Source organism: Zalophus californianus, chromosome 7 (genome assembly GCF_009762305.2).
Source record: "Zalophus californianus isolate mZalCal1 chromosome 7, mZalCal1.pri.v2, whole genome shotgun sequence".
NCBI lineage: Eukaryota > Metazoa > Chordata > Mammalia > Carnivora > Otariidae > Zalophus > Zalophus californianus.
The window spans coordinates 3,010,435-3,031,014 of NC_045601.1; the positions used below are offsets into that span (position 1 = coordinate 3,010,435).

General features: G+C 51.3%; 1 protein-coding gene across 8 annotated transcripts in view; it reads left to right on the top strand.

Annotated features, from left to right (window-relative positions):
* Positions 1-20,580, top strand: part of RPS6KA2 (ribosomal protein S6 kinase A2) — a 363,002-nt gene that overhangs the window by 336,347 nt on the left and 6,075 nt on the right. For all 8 annotated transcript variants that reach the window (XM_027601223.2, XM_027601225.2, XM_027601224.2 and 5 more), the window contains 6 exons: positions 711-836; positions 9,746-9,835; positions 11,671-11,829; positions 13,473-13,634; positions 16,173-16,249; positions 18,012-18,129. In XM_027601223.2, coding sequence (XP_027457024.1) covers positions 711-836; positions 9,746-9,835; positions 11,671-11,829; positions 13,473-13,634; positions 16,173-16,249; positions 18,012-18,129 — 732 coding nt within the window. The remainder of the gene's footprint in view (positions 1-710; positions 837-9,745; positions 9,836-11,670; positions 11,830-13,472; positions 13,635-16,172; positions 16,250-18,011; positions 18,130-20,580) is intronic.

A 20,580-nucleotide genomic window follows, 5' to 3' on the forward strand; every position in this document is an offset into this window, starting at 1 on the left:
CCCAAGAGAGTAGTTTGGTTCATAGGGGCCATTTCTCTGTTGTGAAATGTATTGTTTGGGAAATCGATTCAGATGACATTTTTAGGAGTTTTCCACCTGATGAGTGTGACCAGATGCAGAGAATTCTAAGAAGGAATTGTGATTGCATTTTAAGGACAAAGTCAGGGGAAATGAGGTGGCATTCGATTTCCGTATTTCTTTCTCCTGGGCCTTTTGGGAACGCACCGTGTGTCTAACGGGGACACTCGATGTGACGGTATACACCACATACGAGGTGTGATTGGTGGCTTTCTGTCTGTGCTCTCAGTGCATAGGGTGGAGGCTTGTGCATACGGGCAGATGGGGCGGTGGCTGGAACATCACATGGGGGAGCGAGTTCCAGTCAGATTCGGACACCAGACACCACTCTGGCCTCAAGCGTCCGAACCATGCACCCATTATCTGCAGGGCCTTCTGCACTCCCACCTCCAGAGGCTCAGACTCTGGTAGTATGGTCTAAAAATTAAGCTCATCCCCACAAAGTTAGGATTCAGATCTGGAATCACTGCTGACCAGCAGCATTACCTTCATGATCCATTATCTCCTGACCTCGGTGACCTCGAGGGCACCATCCGGGACCTCCCTTGCTGCCCACGTCCTGTGTGCCCGCGATTGTGCCTTTGCCCGAGTGAGCTCTGACAGCAGTCCCTGCCCCGGGTCTCTCTCCACAGCAGTTACACGGGAACAGCATACACTTCACCGATGGCTATGAGATCAAGGAGGACATCGGGGTGGGCTCCTACTCCGTGTGCAAGCGATGTGTGCATAAAGCTACTGAGGCAGAGTATGCTGTGAAGGTAAGACCACGCACCTGCGTGAGCCGTGAGCGGCGCCGCGTGCGGGCTCCACGTGCCCTGAGCCGGCAGGTCTGGCTGAGCCGGCCAGCCTCCTCCCCATGCGCCGTCCCACAAGCTCTAATATGACGGAGTTCAGTTTGCTTTGACACCAGGTCACCCATTCAAAAATTATTTTGCAGATCATGAATATTTTGAGTTTTATCCGACATATAAGTACTGACCACCTTTAGTAGCTTTATGTACAGTATGCCCTGAAATAAAAGCTTTGGGTGCTTAGTATTCCGGAAAATACAACTGGGGGACAGGCACAGTGCTGTTTGAGCGGGCTGGGGGGTGGGGAGAGGAAGAAGCTACAGTCACCGAAAATTAAATCAAAGAAATGAATAGAGGCATACACTGGTAATATCTGTGCAAACTTAATCAGAGCGCTGGTAGTTTTACTTGCAACCATCAAGAAAAGTCAATAGTAAGAATTATCTAGAATTATCTAGAATCCAATCTCTACATAATACCTTTAGCTTCTGTAATTGTTGCTAGGTTTGATATTTGATCTGGAAATCCCAAACACCAGTTTCTTGAATTTTCGTGTTGGTGAAATGTGGACTAAATCTAAAGCTTCCGGCCAAAAGCATAACCTGATGTATGTAAAAAGCATAAACTGTGCATTCTCTCCACAAGACAGCCAGAGATGCTCTAACCCTGCTGCTTCCCCACTGAACTGACCTCGAGACTCTGGAGAAGCCGGGTCCAGCCTGTGGCGTCAGCACGGCCAGACCCAGACGTGTCTGCGCCACGTGGCGCTGCACCTGCCCTTCACCGAACATTTGGGGAAGTGTGGAACCTGTCCAGCAGCAGCGTAAAAGGAGCGCTTCCTTCCACTGTGATTTTCCTAAACTCAGAAGAAATTGTTTGAAGTGAGGCCTGTGGGGGAATGACCCCGTTCCTTCGCAGGTCACCCATGCCCCGTGCTTCTTGCACTGAGAAAATGTTCAACTCTTGTCAAAAAAAGACACCAGCCCAAAAAAACTAGGCCCTTTGGTCTAGTTTGGGTTGGAAATTGATGGCTTGTTGACAAATGTATCCTGAAGTTCTCAAGCAGGAAAGAATGTTTGAAATACAGAGTTGCCCAGACTCTCAGCGCTCGGCCTGCCCAGAGTCTGCAGCACCGTAGCCGGAGCCGAAGGAAGGGGTGCGGTACAGTTCCCGGAGCGGTGGGTCCAGGTGCACAAGCGCCACTGTCTGGCCCGGTGTCCGACAGCAGGTGCGTCCTGGGCCCCCGGGAACGCAGGTGGTGTCGCCAGCAGTGACCGCTGCAGAAGGGGCGTGCGGGGCTCCATGCGTTTCTAAGACTTGGGTTGATGAGGACTCTCATGTTTCCTCCTCCCTGGGAGCGTTCAGAGGCGTGCGTGCGTGGACGCCCCCGTGTGCCCTGCGGATGCTGTGCCGGTGGGCAGGTGCGCCCGACGTGGGGCGTGCACCTGCACTCTGCCCCCTGGACGAGAGCATTGCACGCGTGCCTCAGAGCGTAGGGCACACATGCGTGGGCGTCAGAGAATTTTCTCTGCCTGGGTCCTTTCTCACAGAATTCCTTCAGCCGTGCATCAGGTGACCAGCAGCAATCCCAGAAACAATCGCTCCTTCCAGTGAGCACGAAGAAACGCGTCTATTGTTCGGCTGGCTCAGTGACCACGATGCCCTTCTCGAAAACAGCCTGCCTCTGTGAGGCCGGTCAGCTGCGTTTTGTGCCTCTGAAAATAAATCTCCCATTGACAGAGGCAGTGGTGTGTTTCCCCGTACTGTCCCCATGGCCAGCCCTCTTATAGAAACACCAGCTGAATCCGGCTTTGTTCCGTGGCTTTGCCTCGGTCCCTGCATCTCCCACTGAGGCCAACTGGGCTGGGGGCTTCTGGGGCATCTCAGCCCAGGGCCCAGGAGCCAGACGCATGGCCACAGCTCAGTGAGGCAGAAAGAAACAGGGTCTTCCTGTTCTTTTTTTCCAAGCCTTGAAGTTCCCTGGACAAAGTGAGCTGGTGGACCTTGCAGGGTTTGCCCCATCCTCACTGAGACCATGGTGGGTCTCCTAATTCATTGTCTGGAGGGTGTGTAAATTCACCCGGCTGTGGCCCTTTGCTGCACAGCCCCCAGGACCCAGAGCTGGACCAGCCCGTATAAGCTGCTTGTTGCAGGGACAGTAGTCAGGTCCTGGGTCCTGGTTCAGATTTCCTTCAAAGGCGAAAGAACTGGCTGGAGTTTCAAGGCAAAGATCTCCGTATTCAGGATGGGCCCCTGTGTTACCAAAATGTTGTAATGTCCTACAGATCACTCCTCTTTCTCGTCTTCAGCATTTTCCAGGTAGAACATAATGGAAATATTCTTTGGCCTTTGTCTGTGTCAGCTGACTGGTGGATGAGTAGCAGTTTCCCCACTTAGGGGTGGAAGAACTAGCCAAACTAAGAACGTCTTTTAACAGCCGAGCCCTGGGAGCGTGGCAGTTAATGACTTGGCGTGCGAGCTGGACCTCAGGCCAGCAGACGCCTCTTGAGCCCCCGCCACTGAACTGAGCCCCTGCATCCCAGCTAGCACGCCAGGAGCTGGCCGGCCCAGCCGTCCAAATTCTAGTGTGCACGGAAAAGGGGGTCTGTTTCGTGTTGAGAAACAGTCCAGTCAGAGCCAGCTGGGGCCTCCTCAGCCCACTGCATGGGTGATTCAGAAACCTCCCCTCTGAGTAATGAGCAGAAAAATGTAAGCAGCAACTTTGATAAACAGCAGGATGTGGCTTCCGCCTGGGGCAGTCATAATGGGGGGGCAGGTGTTGGGCTGGTTCTGCCTCCCGCGGGGGCACTGGCGATGTCTGAGACACCCTGGTTTTCACAGCTGGGGTGGGCCTCGTGTACGCAGGCCAGGGATGCTGCAGTGTCCTGCACGGGCCGGCTCTTCCCACGATCCTGGACACAGGACTACCCAGCCCATAAAGTCGGCAGTGCTGAGGTCGAGAACCTCAGTCTAAAGCATCCTTTAGGGCTGGGGGCTGAGGGGTGGGTATCTCATGCAGAAATTCCAGCGGACTGACATCTGGGAGGCAAGGGTGGTGTGTGCCTTCCCCGTTAAGCTCTGCTTACTCTCAGCAGGATGACGCTCTGACGGAGCCGAGTGCCTCCTGCACTCTACTCAGGGGCAGGGCAGGCCCTCTGGCGGATGGAGCCTGGACTGCCAGGGCACGGCCTTCCCAGAGACCGGCGGGGGCCGCCCGCAACCCCGCGCAGACCAGGCCCACAGCCTCGGACCACATGTGGGACGCATTAGATCTCACGTCTTGGAAATATCATTGTGTTTTGCCTTAAGCTTATTTCTCTGTCTTATGGGCCCCTAATTTTGCCACTATAATTACTCTGTCATCACATTAACGACATTTAAGGCCATATGTAAACCTCTCCACCCAAGTATATTCCCAGTCAACAAGATTGTTGGTTTTACATTTATTCTCAGCTGCATTTTTCTGTGCAGCTCTTAAAATTACTGAGGCCACGTCTAGCTACCACGTGACAAAGTTAGCGCAGTACGCACACACAGCAGGGACTCAGTAAGTGTTGGTGCAGAGTCTGAATCCCTAGGCTTGGTCCTGCCCTCCCAGCCAAGGCAAACAAGGCTGGATTGCCCAGGATCTTCCGCTGGGAGAGCCTGGCCTCAGGCGGTGAGGCAGGTGCTGCCCCCCATCCTTCTCGCAGGCACCCCCTTGGGCTGACTCGGCGTAGGATGTCCCACCAGTGTGCCCACCTAGTGCTGAGAGAGTGGATGGGAAAACCGTGATGTCCTCTCTTCTCTCCCGTCTGTCAGGCACGTGACAGTTGAACAGATGTGCCCTACTTTCTTAGCGCGCGGAGCTGCTTCCGAAGGACAAAACCGCTCAACACTCCAGTGCACAACTCAAGTTCACCTTTGCTTTCATAGCCAGCCCCGGAAGGCGAGGAGAGGAGATGAAATTGTGCAGGAGTTTGAAATAACGTGACATAGAGCTGCACAGATGGCCAGGCCTGAATACATCTTCCGTTTAAAAAATAAAGTTAACACGGAATCATTTACGACGTGTAGAAGGGAACTAGGATTGAGCAGCGCTTGAAGGGGAGAGGTTTATTTGAATAGAAAAAATCATTAGTATTCTCTCCGTCAAGGTGCTGTACTCACTTTACATGAATTGCATAAGAGGGCTGTTGGTCTCGATTGTGTTTTGGAGTCTTTGTGGCTCAACATGATCAGGCACGCATTGTGGACAGCCCAGGAAGCCAGTTTGTATAAAAAGGACTCCTGGCATTGTGCTGATGGGAAAGTACATAGGAACATATCAGAGCTCATTCACTATGGAAACGCTGCCTTGTGTCAATAAATGTCTCAACCTCTCAGAAGCCTACGTAGGTGCACCTTGAGAGAGTTCTGGACAGTGTCTGCGGATGACTCAGGTGTATACCGATCTCAGGGCGCAGAACTCACATGCACACCCAAGGTACTGCTTTTGCCACCTTGATCCTTGGTTTCGAAACACAAACATCAGTAATTTCTAAGAAGCAAATGATACAACACCTGAAGTTCATGAGACCAGGAGCAGCAGGTATTAGATAGAATTCAGACTTATCATAAATTCTGTCATCCTGTTACGACGATGATAATGATGATAACAGCAAACAGCCCTCACTAGGTGTCAAACCTGCCCAACTCAAAATGCTCTGCATGTTAGGTCCGTTGATCTTCATGACACCATGAGGTAATTACTTTCACCATCCCCTCGAGGGCACAGAGACCGGCAGGTCAACAACACACCCAAGGGCACCCAGCCTGTAAGTGGGAGAATCACCGAATGTCCACGCGCGCATGCCCTTGACCTCCCCAGGACACTGCCTCTCACTCCAAGGGGTGGAGCCCTAAGGCTTCACTCCAGCTCACTCCCATGCATTCTGCAACCTCCAGATCATGAAGGACTGAGACAGCCGTGCAGAGCAGATGGGGCTGGGCAGTGGTAAATTTAAAGCCCAAGTCATGGGGTCTGCAAGGAAACTGTGTGGTCTTGATGACCATCTAGGCTCCCTAAACATTACAGTGAAGTGTTGCCGGAGAAAGTGGAGGTGCCCGAGACCCTGGATCCAGGCTCCTTTCCTTGCGTGTCGCCTGCTGTTCTGCTCCCAGCTCTCGGTGCCGTGCCTTTGGGTTGACTCCACCTAACAATCACGCCTGCTCTTCAGTAGCATAGTTTTGTTCTGTTACTAGAGGTACTGCAGTTTGTTTTAGCAAAAGACTCGGGTAAAAGTGAAGCAAGATCCTTAAATTTGTGCAAGTCTATGTCTCCCAGTTCTTGATTCTAGGGAGGAGGTGGGGCCGACGCACGTCTGCCAGGAGATGGGCAGGCTGTCCTGATGCGGAGCCCGTTTTGTGTTCACGACAGATGGTTACAAGAGCATTAGCGCTCCTGTGCTCATGTTCTTATGTGTATGTAAGTTGAAATCCAAAAATGCAGCATGATTGAGACCAATGTTTGACATGAATAGAGCTTATTTTTAGAAGGAAAACTGATCGGCATGGAAATTTTAATTTTTTCCAGCAGGAAAACTCAGAGTCCTCTCGCTGTGTCATTTGTTCAAATTAATTGTGCGAGAGAAGTTGTCTATGAAATCCGACGAAGGATCGCATGCTTGACTACGCTTGTTCACATATGGCATTGATCCTGGGAGCAAGCCCGTGGAAATACCCTGCCTCCAGGGGCGTGCAGCAAGCCCGTGAGCCCCTCCTCTGGATCAACACAAAGCCCATTTCCCCCACGGGACTCCATGTCCCAGGAGGGAAGCACCCAGGGAGAGCCGGGGACGAGGAAGGTGGAGGGGTGCAGAGACGGAAGAGGAAGAGGAAAAGCATGCTGAGGACGGCGAGGCCTCGTTTCTTCCCGCCCCTTCCCGTCCCCAGCATCCAGGAATAAAAATGCACATGAGGGGCGCCTGGCGGGCTCAATCAGTAGAGCATGAGGCTCTTGATCTCAGGGTGGTGAGTTCAAGCCCCCCATTGGGCCTAGAGCTTACATTGATGGATTGATTGATTGACTGACTGATTGATTAAAAGGAAGAAAAGAGAAGTGCTCCTGATACGTCCATCCCCATATGCTTCACCAGCAGAGAGAGTCCTCCTCTGCCGTCCATTGCGTCCTGGGGGTGCTGACTTAGCCCTGTACATGTACAGCTTGCTGGGGAGCAGCACCACTGGAGGCTCGTTTACCGGCCCTGGTGGGGGGCTGACCCTGGGCAGCGTCCTGCCCGCTCTCTGCGGCCGCTGGGGGATGAGAACCACAGAGACCGTTCCTCCCCACCCCTATCTTTGTGGTTCCGCCAGATTATCCGAGCACCAGCACGGAGGAGAGCAGGCCTTGCTCATCAACACGATGACAGAATTCCTTCCCTGAGACTATAACTCAGTATTATTCTCAAAATAAGGAACTTGATCCACCAGCGCTTTCTTGAACTAGAAGCAAGTCTAACAATGGCAATCCCAGGAAACCGATCCCACGGAGAAGAAATTCATTCCTTGACGTTTCTAGACAAATGCTCAGAACCTCTCTCTGGACTCTGCCGTCCCCCCTGCTCAGACTGCAGCCTGGGCTCAGGGACCAGTAAGCCTGCCTCATGGCTCAGCGTCTCTGTTAAGACTCTTCTTCTTCACCTTAAAAAATAATAATAATAATAATTCCAGAAAAAGATTTGTGGATAAAAGCAGCCGGCGCTTGCTGACAACAAGACCAAACAAATCCTGAGTCTGACCAGAACGTACAGCTGTGTGAAAGTGCGTAGGAACATATCAGAGTCAGCCCTGCCCAGCTCAGGGGGCTGGTGGAAAGCCAGCAGGGCACCTGTAGGAGCTGTACCTCCGCGGTTCTAGGACTTCCCTTCCGGGCTGGGTGCCCCATCTCCCCCGCACAACCGCCTCCCCGCCTCCGCACCTCCAGCGCCCCACCTTGTCCTCTGGCTTGCGGTCAGCCCCGCCACAGGGAGACCCCACAGGAGGAAGGAAGAGCCCCCAGCTCCTGTCAGGGGCACCTTCTGTGCAGTCGCCCCATCCGGTCCTGTAACTGCCCCCGGGCCACTGGCAGGAGAGAAGAAGCTTCCTGCTTCCAGCTCCACTGTGAGGGTGATAAAACAGATTTATGCTGAGAATACACCATTTTTATCATGAAATTTTATTCAAAAAAAATGAATCTAACACTAATTTTTTAAAAAATCCATGAATGCATTTTAACCTTCTCAAATTCCAAAGACAAGGTCACAGCCCGAGAGACTGAATGAGCCCATGGGCTGTTGGAGCAGAAGGGGTCTTGAATCCCACTGGCCAGCTCACGGTCCAGGCAGTGCTTTCCAAACCCCCACGCTGCTGAAGAAGCCTTCAGAGAGGCCCTCCCTCAGAACGCTGCATTATCTGCTAGTTTCCTTCAATAATAGAAGCAATCCTGGTCCACGCTAGAACTTTAATGGAGTAAAATGTAGCAAGAGGAGAAGAATGTGTCAAGAAAGGGAGCTTCACTCTGTGCTTGTTTAACAGCGCTTGTCACTGGGCTCGCAGTCCTGGGGTGCCAGGATCATCGGAGCTCGGCTGCGGGCCTTAAAGCTGAGATGGAGAGCGGAGCGTGGGCACTAGGGTGATCTATCCTGACAGCGAAGGGGAGGGACGAGGGGCATCCAGGGCAGCATTCTAACAGTGGGTCAGATGCTGCCAAGCACTCTGCTCATCTAAAGGAAAGAGATTGAGTTTCACGTGAAGCTTTGCTTAGAGTCTGATGTGAGAGAAGGTAAAAGCAAATCTCCCTCCTACTCCGGTAGTCAAATCATGGCACATTCTCCAAAGAGCAAATATTTTAAAATTAGGTGAAACTGATGTGCAAGAACAGTTTGAGGGATTCTTCCATTTTGAGTGTCGTTTCTAATGCATGTGCTTGGGATTCACTTGGATGGCGTCCCCCAGCCCCACCAGTTCCACCCTGTAGATGTGGGAGCAAGGGCATAAGTAAACCACCTCCAGAGATGTCAGCCATTATTAGCCATCAGAGGCTTCCCTGTTCCAAGTAGGCTTCTATTCATGGCACCTTGTCCTGTCTTTGGAAGCCACCTGTTTTCATGGGTGGAAGGATTTTATCTGTTATCCTAAGACATGGAATACAGACGCTGGGTGGCGGAGGGGAAGGAAGGTTTGTGTCTAAGCCACAGTGGCCAACTCAGCATGCACGCCGGCCCCGGCGTCTCCTGGGGAGAACCAGGCACTCTGTCCCACGTGGCGGCTGGTGTGTTGCTGCAGGGTAAGGCAAGAGATGCGCAGAGAGCCGCTCGAGGCTCATTTTGGGCAGAGTGAAGAGCACGGGCCACCCACTCAGAGCCTGCCACGGTGATTGAAAGCACCTGCTGCTATTTGGTGGTGCCCTTGTGAGCCCCCCAAGCCCACCCTTCTCTATCCAACCCTGTAATATCTTAAAATTCATGTCTGAGGCTTGTGCCAGCTTTTTTTTTAAGATTTTATTTATTTATTTGACAGAGAGAGACACAGCAAGAGAGGGAACACAAGCAGGGGGAGTGGGAGAGGGAGAAGCAGGCTTCCCGCTGAGCAGGGAGCCCGATGCGGGGCTCGATCCCAGGACCCTGGGACCATGACCGGAGCCGAAGGCAGACGCTTAACGCCTGAGCCACCCAGGCGCCCCTTGTGCCTGGTTTTTGTAAATGTCACTCTTAGGCTAGTTGGGAAAGAGGATTGCCATGAACTTCTAGGCAACTGTCACTTATCCTGGTTGAGCGTGAGCTGCAGGGGAGGAGGGGGCCGAGGGGGAGGAGGCAGAAAGGGTCCGAGCCTGCTGATGCCATCCCAGAGCCTCACGTCACATGCTCTGCCTGTTCCAGATCATCGATAAGAGTAAGAGAGACCCCTCGGAAGAGATCGAGATTCTCCTGAGGTACGGGCAGCACCCGAACATCATCACCCTCAAAGATGTAAGTGGGTTCATGCAGCAATGATGTTGCTCGTGCTCTCGTTTCTTCACCTGGCACCGAAGCTGGCGTTGGTCTGGTGCTGGCCTTCTTCACGGTTCAGCCACTGTTGCCGCCCCCAAGAGGGTGTGCTGGAGCCGGCCCCCACCGCGTGTACCTCAAAATCCCCCGGCGGCTGCCCGAGTTCCCGTCCCTCGGACAGCAGCCCCCTCCCCGCCACCACACTCCCAAATCGGGTAACGTGGAATATAAAGGAGGAAAAGAAGCTGGTGCAAATTCTAATCCAGTTGTGTTATTGTTCGGTGCCATTCCTAAACACAGCAGAAACGGAGAGTCTGGAGTGGCTGAGACAGGGCTGGGTCGGATCTGAGACCTCAGACCAAGCCCTGGCCGTGGGGCTCCTCCCAGCTTGCTCTGCCTCTGCTGGGCAACGAGTGGTCCCCAGCGCGGGAGAGGGAAGGGGGCAGGGGTCCAGCCCCTAGAAAGCCCAGCACAGAGCCCAGGGCTGTGGTGTCGGGAGCCAGAGCGGACACAGAGCTGTCTCCTCGCCACCTTCACCCTCACATTCCAGAATGATTGCAGCATCCTGAACCCAAACCCTCAAGATTTGGGGACTGCCTCGACTTCCCGTTGGGCCCCGTCAATTCCCGGAGCAAGGGGACTGCAAAATGCCAGTTCACCTCGGAGGAAAGTGTGAAACAAGTCCCTGTGTTAACCCATGCGGAGTGAACCAGCTTTCTCCCCTTGGGTCCCAGGCACCTCCATGGTGCTGCCCTGTCCTCCGGCCGTTTTGGTGTTTTTTCATGTGCTAAGATGCACAAGCAGAAATCAGCTCATTTGAAAACTTCTAAGTTTTCAAACCACTTTCATTATGTTGGGGTAAGTGATTCTGGGCCAAAGATGCCATCGTATGTCCATTCTCAAAAGTAGAGCTTTTTTTTCAGGCATAAACTGGAAATAAATACACCAAAATCAACTTTACATCTTGCATTGAGCTCAGAGTCAGGCAAATTATTTTAGTGAATTGTTCTGGAAACTTACTGATTCGTAAGCTAACAATTACTCGTGTTTAGGTGCTGGCCCTGTTTCCACGAGGTCCTCCAAACGCCTAGGCACTGGCGTGCAGGGAGATTGCGGCCCACCCGAGCATGTCATGGAAAGAGCGGAGCAGAGGGGTGTGGGGCTGTTGTTTAAGCTCATGAGAGTGAAGGTGGTGTGACAAAGCTCTCTTTTTCCATTGCTTTCCTGAGATAAGAGCGCTGTTGCAAACGGCAGATTCTCTCTCCCTCTGCCTCCCCTCCCTGCTGGGCTCTGGGGTCTGGCGGCTCTGAGGCTCGTCCACGGTGCAGCGGGACGGAGGGCTCCTGGGGCCGGCTGGACATGACCCAGGCCTACTGGCCTGGACCCTGCCTGCTAACAAGACCCCCAGGCTGTGCACACTGAAGTCTGAGGAGCTCGGCTCTGGGCCCACAGCCCCAGCTCCACCTCTGAAGTTCTCCATGGCAGAGGAGGTCGGGGGCCCAGATCAGGACAAGTTATGTCAGCTGACGTCTCACCCTTGCAAGCTCCTGGCCTCGCTGACTCATTCCCTGCTTTGCAGCAGATGATTAAAACTGGTTTTCCCTAAGCTCCGCGTCGGGTATGACTGGAATGGCCATTCATTCACTTTCACCCGGAGCCTTATTTTCACACTCGGGGGAGCACCGAGCCCCCAGCCTCTGCCCTAGCCGGGGCTGCCTCCAGGGCTGCCCTTCTCCCCCATGACAGGCAGGACTGCGCGGGCGGGGGCGGTGTGGAGGCCGCCAGGGTGACTGCATGCTCTGTTCTCCGCCCCCCAGGTCTACGACGATGGGAAGTTCGTGTATCTGGTGATGGAGCTGATGCGCGGCGGAGAGCTCCTGGATCGCATCCTCCGGCAGCGCTACTTCTCGGAGCGGGAGGCCAGCGATGTGCTCTGCACCATCACCAAGACCATGGACTATCTCCACTCCCAGGGGGTAAGCAGCCTGCGGCCACGCGGACGACATAACAGGAGAGACCAGACCAGGAGAGAGTTCCCTGGCTCCAGAGCCGGGGACCCCCGTTGTCCTGACTTCCTTCTGTATCACCGCCGCCCCTTCGTGTCTGGGATCATTGCACACATACTGTGCCCCGCAGCTAGTAGGGAAATTAAGTTTACCTGGACCAGTTATAGAGAAAAAGTATTTGGGCTGGATAACAGGACCTGTTGCTCTATTTACAACTGAATCCTTAGCCAATACAAAGGAATCCTGCAGAGGACAGAGACAGTGAGAGCCCGCTTGGCCGAGGCCCTCACCGGGTTCCAGGTGCTGCTCTGTGCCCTTCATTCATGCAGCCCGGAGCTCCGGATTACACCCGCTCACAGACCGGGAGACTAGAGCAGAGGGCGGTTAGGCATCTTGCCCAGGGCTGGTTGCACATGAGAGAGTGGAGAGCTGGGGTTCCCGCCTGGCTGTCTGCTTCCAGACCATCGCTCGGCACCTCCCGCGAAGCAGACAGCGCTTCCATGGCCCGCCCTGCCCCTTGGTCATGAACATTTAAAATGCAGCCACCGGGGCGCCTTGGTGGCTCAGTCGTTAAGCATCTGCCTTCCGCTCAGTTCAGGATCCCAGGGTCCTGGAATCGAGCCCTGCATCCGGCTCCCTGTTCTGTGGATAGTCTGCTTCTCCCTCTCCCACTCCCCCTGCTTGTGTTCCCTTTCTCGCTGTGTCTCTCTCTATCAAATAAATAAATAAAATCTTTAAAAAAATAAAATAAAATAAAATGCAATAAAATGCAGCCACCTCCGAACTGGAGGATGTTCCTCCAGGACCACACCACAGGCGTTTCTGTGGTCACCCAGTGGTCTGGGAGTGCGAAGCATTTTCCCAGAGCAAACTCTAGAGGAAACCCGTGGGATGATGGTTTTTTCAGATTGGCTTCTATTTAATGAGGGAGGTAATAGGCCTGGCCCTAAACTCTCCTGCTCCCCTGCCCTTAGGGCCTCTGCCCGTGTGTGTCCCTTCAACTTCCCTCCATCTTCTGCCCCTGAGTTTTAACAGCACAGCAGGTTCCAGGCTGTGAGGGCACCCACGTGTGCTCACAATCAGCCTCTGTCCCCATCAGACGAAATCGCTGTGTGCCCCCAAAGAGCTGCTTTGCTTTGAGATGTCAGAATGGCTTTCGCCGCCCCCATCCCTCCTGCTCGGAGCGCCCTGCGCCTCCCTCCCCCACAGGTGCAGGGAGGGCTCCTGTCGATCGCTTGATCGCTGCCCACGAGTCACCTGCCCCATGACAGAGGCTGCATGTCTGCCTCGCTCTCTCGTGAGCCCTTCACAGCACTGGAGCGTTCTGGGCACACAGTCAACATCAACCTGTAGAAATCTTTTCATGCACGTCACCTGAGCTCAGCGCAACATTCCTTGTATATAATTCTCTCATTTGGGGTGGCTTCTTATTTACTTGAGTGTCAATACGAGAGCAAGAGATGAGGGAAGCCCCGCCCTAAAGAACATAGAGTCTGAGCGGACCGGCTTCCAGCTGCAGGACCTGCTCAGGGACATAATCCCAAAAAACCCCTTATGTTCTGAATGCTTCCCCCTTCCGCTTCCTGCTTCAACCCCGCCCACTGCCTTTCCAGGTGGTGCATCGAGACCTGAAGCCGAGTAATATACTGTATATGGATGAGTCTGGAAACCCTGAATCCATCCGAATCTGTGACTTTGGGTTTGCCAAGCAGCTTCGAGCTGAGAACGGGCTGTTGATGACACCCTGCTACACAGCAAATTTCGTTGCCCCGGAGGTAAGAGCTCCGAGCTGTGGATCGTTTGGTACTTCGGAGTCACCTTGATTTAGTTCAGCAGTCATGTTAGAGAAGAGAAATGAGTCAAAAAAGAACCAGCCACCTTGCTCAAACACAGTTATTTTATCATTCTCCTATTTGTAAAATTTTTAACGGTGATGCTTTTATGTAAAATTGTTACCATGCAGTAGACCATTTGGATCAGCTCTGCGTATTTGCTGGGAGTTACTGAGAAATAATGCGGGCAGTTTGTCATATCGCCCGGAAGGGAGCTAATGGGTCACCTGTGTCACCTGTGATCAGAAATCTACCTACAACTACACAGCCAGGGGGAGACTGTTTTTGTGGATTCCCCTTGTGCCAGAGTTCTGCTCCAGACTGTTTTTCATGGCAGAAGCAAGCCAGCGCTGTGGGATTTAATATGAGGGCCTGTAGTGTTCTGCGCGGGAGGGCTCTTGGCCCGCATCCAGAGCCTCGGAGAATCTCAGCAGCACCATCTTGTACATCTGGCCCTTCTCAGGCTCCCTGGGGATGGTTTCGTTAGGCTCTGAAGTCACTGATATGTTTATGAAGGCAAACTCAGTTTCTTGCTTTAAGTAATCAACAAAACCTGAGAGGCTGCTAAAGCAGGACAGACTCGTGGCTGGTGGGAAGAGGGGTCAGGAAGGAGAACAGACATTGGATTCTGTGCAGATCCTTCTGGCTATTGGTGAAACTGGACCAGAGCTGCAATGAGGCACACAGCAAGTCCAAAGAAAGAGGTGTCTGACTCTTGATCTCAGCTCAGATCCTGAGCTCAGAGTCGTTAGTTCAAGCCCCACATCGGGCTCCATGCTCGGCGTGGAGTGAAGGAAAGGGAAAGGGAAAGGGAAAGGGAAAGGGAAAGGGGGAAGGAGGAAGGAAGGAAGGAAGGAAGGAAGGAAGAGAAAGAAAAGAAAGAAAGAAAAAGAAAGAAAGAAAGAAAGAAAGAAAGAAAGAAAGAAAGAAAGAAAGAAAGAAAGAAAGAAAAGAAAAGAAAAGAAAAGAAAAGAAAAGAAAGAGAAGAGAAAAAAAGGAGGTCCCCAGGCACGTGGTAGTAGGTCTTCGAACCGAGAGGTAGCCCCTGCCATCGGTCGCAAGGAAGGCAGCAGGGTGCTGAACCAGGATATGGGTGGGCACAGGGCCCACACAGGTGGGCTGTGAAGCCACTTTCAGGTTTACCCAGATGCTATCTGTAGCCTCCTTTAACATAATCTGCTTATAAGCCTCTTTGTTGCCTTACTTGATCAATATTAATATTGATAGTATTGATTGTAGCGATTATAGAGTATCTTAAATTGGTATATTACTTTACCATTTACAAAGCACTTTTACCAATAGCTTTTACTCTTATCTTCATATGCCATATGAGGTACACAGGGTAGATACTATTAGCCACACTGAATGGATTAAAAAACAAAAACAGATTCAGTGTGTTCAAGTGACTTTTGAAGGTCACTCAGCTAGTGATGCTCAGGCTTAAACGACCACGCTGCTGGCCCAGCACACAGCATCAGTGATACAATGGTGGAAAGATGGCATCCTTGCCCTTGTGTCTAAGACAATTGAACCCAGCTCTCCTGACTCCAGGTCAATGCTAAATCCAGTAATGGACAGTAATCCATGAGTATTTATGCTGCTCCCTTTACTGTTGTTCAGCTATAAATATATCAGAGGATTGCCCTCCGTTGAAGTATGTAATCCTAGGACACATGAAAATTCTTCTGTTTTAACTGTTCCTCCGAAAATTAAACACAGGATTACCATGTGATGCAGTAAGGCCAATACCCAACGGCACTGAAAGCAGAGACAAGAGCAGCTGTTTGCCCACCCATGTACACAACAGCATTATTCACAATGGCCGCAAGGTGGAAGCAGCCCATGTGTTCACCACCCATTCTGAATGGATGAATGAAATGTGGTGCATTCATACAAAGGAAAATTGGCCTTAAAGAGGAAGGAAATCGTGTCCCACGCTACAGCATGGATGGACCTTGGGCACATCATAAGCAAGGCAGAAAAGCATAATTACTGTCTGATTCCACTCATATGAGGTCCTAAAGCAGCCAAATCCACAGAGACGGATGGAGGAGGGTGGGAGCCAGGGGCTGGGGGGGGGGGGGGGGGCGTGGGGAGTGACTGTGTAATGGGGACAGTTCCAGTTTTGCAAGAGGAAAGAGATGGATGGAGGTCATTGAACAACTGAACTGTGCTCCTAAAACTGATTAAGATGGTAAATTTTGTGCTACGTATACTTTGCCATAACTTTTTTAAAGTCCTGCCTTAAAAATTAAGTGTTTCCAAGCTATCTGTCACATATCTAGCAAGAGCTGTGATTCCCATGTGTGCACGGGTCTTTGGGGAATCCTATTGCAGAGCATCATGGTTGACTTGGCGTTAATAAAGGATATCCCCCTGTTTCCCACCTGTCCAGCTCATGGTCACATCAGAAAAACACCCTGTGAACTTGAACTTTCTTCACCCCCAAGAGCTCATCTGTCATCTGCTTTCCCCCTCCAGGTCCTGAAGCGGCAAGGCTACGACGCAGCATGTGACATCTGGAGCTTGGGGACCCTGCTGTACACCATGCTGGCGGGGTAATGCACACCCTCCCATAAGTGTCAGCGTGCGATGGCATGTGTGCCCGAGACATCTTGAGGCAGACATCTCAGGGGCTGTCCCTTCAGCCCAGGGTCGGCCCTGCCCCGGTGCCACGGGCAGGGACGCACACTCACAGGTCCTGGGTAAACACCTCCTCAGCCCTTTCAGGACAACTAAAGAGCAGGGATTAAGAAAGTTGGCCACATGTTTTCTTTAAAATCTATCTCCAGAATTAGGGAACTGGAGCACAGAACTCAGCTCATCAACAAAAAACCCAAGCCTCTGACCACCTGTCCACATTCTTCCCAGCACCAGGCCACCCCCTTAAGGGGTCGCAACATCTTCTCTTAAAAACATCCTCTTGAGTTAAGAAGCACCCCTAAAGGCTTCGTGGTCAAAGAGCACCTCGAGAAAGGCAGCCAGGTAAAAGCAGGTGACTGACTTGTGTGGCCGCCAGATGGGACAGCCGGCCTTACGGAAGGAGGGTTGGGTCTGCTGTGTGCACATCTGCTTCCAGTCCGAGATCTGCCCCTCACCAGCTCTGTTTCTGGCCTGGACTCCTTGACCTTTATTGGCCTCACTTCCCTCACCTTTGAATGAGAAGAGGACACTGTGTGGTATTCAAGGCTTCCAGCCTTAAAGGTCGAGGATCCTAAGAACCCCAGGGGGACCTATGTTTTTAAGTTTATTAAGGATTTGCACAGAAGGAAAAAAGAGCTCTAGACCACCCAGTCCTGCTCACCGTAATAAAATGGACAAAAGGCCCTCGTAAGAATGAGTGGCAGTAGCCTGTTTTTCCTGTGGCCTCAATGAGGCATCGCGTGATAAGTGAGTGACCAGTGTCTGTAGTGAAAGGGGGAGGACTCGTGAGCCTGGGGCTGTGCCTTGAGGACCACAGCAGCAGGGAAGGCGTCCCGGACCTTCCTGACATCACACCGTTGGATTGCCCTGCGGTTCTTCTGATACTCACGTTGTCTGTCCGTAAACCTCAGATCACCAACCCGGCCACTAAAGGAAGTGCCGTGAGGATCACATAGAATTCCTTTTCTAGCAGGCATGTATCGACATGCCCTGCATAATGTTGGGAGCTGATGGAATCATTCACAGTGGGGCAGATGCGGATGGCATCTTATATGTGTCCATGTAGATCCCTGTGAGTGTATTATTCTGCCCATTGTGCAATCTAATCTTAAAACATTAATTTATCAGAGAACCAGAGTTGGTAATAGACCAACCATAGGTCTCTCAGACTTCAAATCTCAGGTTCTCCTCCATTATACCACAGTCTCACCATGGAAACAGAATGACCGAGCCAACCATTGAAACACTCGGTCACCAGGGGAGCCAGGAAGGGTCCACGGATGCCCGTGCTTGGGCCCTAGAGTTTTCTACACTTGCCTTATCGACCTACACCAATGACCAACTTAGGAAGATGGACAAAGCATAAGAAATAAGTGACGCTTTCCCATGACTCCTGAATTTGGAGCGTAATGGCAAAGAAAGAGCTATTTTTTTTAACAACAAAGAGGCAGGGGTGCCTGGGTGGCTCAGTCGGTTAAGCATCTGACTCTTGATCTCGCCCATTCTTGCTCTCAGGTTTGTGAGTTCAAGCCCCACACTGGGCTCCATGTTAGATGTGGAGCCTACTTAAAAAAAAAAAAAAAAAGCAACAACGACAAAAAGAGGCAGTATCAAGCTGTGAACTTTACTGTAGGCCATAAAATCAGAATTCATACCAGGCATTCTCTCATTGCACAGATTTACCCCATTTGCAAACGGACCAGATGATACTCCTGAGGAGATTCTGGCAAGGATTGGCAGTGGGAAGTACGCCCTTTCTGGGGGGAACTGGGACTCAATCTCTGATGCTGCGAAGGTGAGTGTTTTCCAGCACTCTTTCTTCCCAGGTGTGGAGATTCTGTATTAACCGTTGTATTTGTGAGGAAGCTAGAGGATACCTTTCATATAAATAACTCAGGTATTTTATCTCATAGATTTTTTTTTTTAGTTTCTCGGTTAAAAAAAAAAAGAATGGTTTTTTGCAAAAGTCTCTTACAGTACTTTTCACATTTTCTACTGTCTTGGTGTACTAGGGTTCTCCAGAGAAACAGAATCAATAGGATGTGCATAGATACAGAGAAAGAAAGATTTGTTTTTAAGAATCAGTTCATGAGATTGTGGAGGCTGATAAGTCTAACATCTACAGAGTAGGTCCATAGACTGCAAACTCAGGGAAGAGTTGGTGTTACAGCTTGAGTCCAAAGCCCATCTGCTGGCAGGCTTCCCTTTCCTCGGGAAACCTTGGTCTTTTTTATCTTAAGGCTTTCAGTTGATTGGATGAGGCCCACCAACATCATGGAGGGTCATCTGCTTTAGTCCAAGTTGACTGATTTCAATGTTAATCTCATCTAAATAAGACTTTCACAGCAACATCTAGACTGGTATTTGGCCAAACACAGGGGACCGTGGCTTAGCCAAGGTGACACATAAAATTAACTATCACAGTTTTAGTGATGTTGCAAACTGAGTGCCCTGAATGATCACAGACTGATCAAGAAGAAGAACTCTGGGACAGAGGTGTATTTCTGTTACTTTAAAACTCTTTGCATTGAGGCTTCCCTGCAGCTTCACTATTTGTGACCAACTTTGTTTAAAGAGACATCAGACTTAGTCTTTTTCAGTTGAGATCATCAATTCCTCTCTAATCAAATAGTCAGTGATAACACCACCACTCAGAAGAAGCAGCTTCAGTCTATTTCCTGTGTTGCCATAAAATGACTGGGAGAGGAGTAGACCATCGGGGTTCTGATACTAGTACTGCCATCATCATCACTGTGTGACCTCATACAGAAATGGCAGAGGGGATGGCGGAGGAGATGGTAGAGAAGATGATGGAGCAGATGGCAGAGGGGATGGTGGAGGTGATGATAGAAGTGATGATGGAGAGGATGATGGAGGAGGTGGTGGGAGTGATGATCGAGAAGATGATGGAGGAAGTGGTGGAAGTGATGATGGAGGAGGTGGTGGAAGTGATGACAGAGAAGATGATGGAGGAGGTGGTGGAAGTGATGACAGAGAAGATGATGGAGGAGGTGGTGGAAGTGATGACAGAGAAGATGATGGAGGAGGTGGTGGAAATGATGACAGAGATGATGGAGGAGGTGGTGGAAGGGACGGAGAAGATGATGGAGGAGGTGGTGGAAGGGACGGAGAAGATGATGGAGGAGGTGGCAGAGACAATGGTGGAGAAGATGGTGGAGGAGATGACAGAGATGATGGTGGAGGAGATGTGGAAGAGAGGACAGAGGGGATGGTGAAGGAGGTGGCAGAGGTGATGATGGAGGTCATGGCAGAGGTGAGGGCAGAGGAGAAGGCAGCGGGCCTCTAGCGAGCACTTCCCGTGTGTCAGACCCTGACGCTCCCGGTGCTCCCATCTACCCACTCTGTCTCAAAGAAGTATAGACATTGTCTAGTTCTGGTCCCCAAAGTAGACCAGGACGTGGGTGCTGGTGGTTTCTGAGGGGACCTTGGAAGCGGGAGTGGGGGGCAGGGAGAAGGTGTCAGGAAAGCAATCAAGTCAAGTACCAGGATTGTTGCTGCAGGCAGAGGGCTTCACTGCCTCCTGGGACCTTGACGACTTCTTCCTGCCTCTTCACCACCATATCTTCTGCCTCATCTGCCCCATGCGTTTTCCCCTCTCTGTGTTCACCAAACATACAACAAAACCTCCGGTTCTCCAAAATCAGACAGAGTCTATGGATTTGTGTGTTGTTACAGTGCATCTTGCTGGCACTGCATAGAAACACTGCTTTACTATGAGATCTTGAGCAAACAATACAGGTCTCTCTGCTTTCAGTCTTACCCATGGAAATGGGAACAATCCTGCTTTAGGAGATAGTTGTTTCAAGAAGTTACTAAGATCAGTGTTACCAAATAGTAAAAGGCATTTGATTTCTCTATTCAAAAAAGGATATTGGATTAGTCTATAGTATTTCTCTGTTGTGGTTTATGACCAGAAATTCTGTTGAGTACATCATATCATGTACGTATGCTAACTCCCATATTTCCCTGTGAAATGCCACGGGAATACCAGAGGAAGGTGAGCAGCCTGTCAGGAAAACGCAGATTCTCATCATGGCTCTTCCTTGGACAATTGTTTGATCACTATAAATGTCACCTGCAAAACAGGGACAGTAATATTGGCCCTCATTCCCCCAAGGACGATCCCGATGACTCGCTCTAGAACAGGTGTATCACGCATGCGCAGACGGCCTCATGAATGCCATTCAGATCCACATCACAGTTGTAATTGTGTGTGTGTGCACAC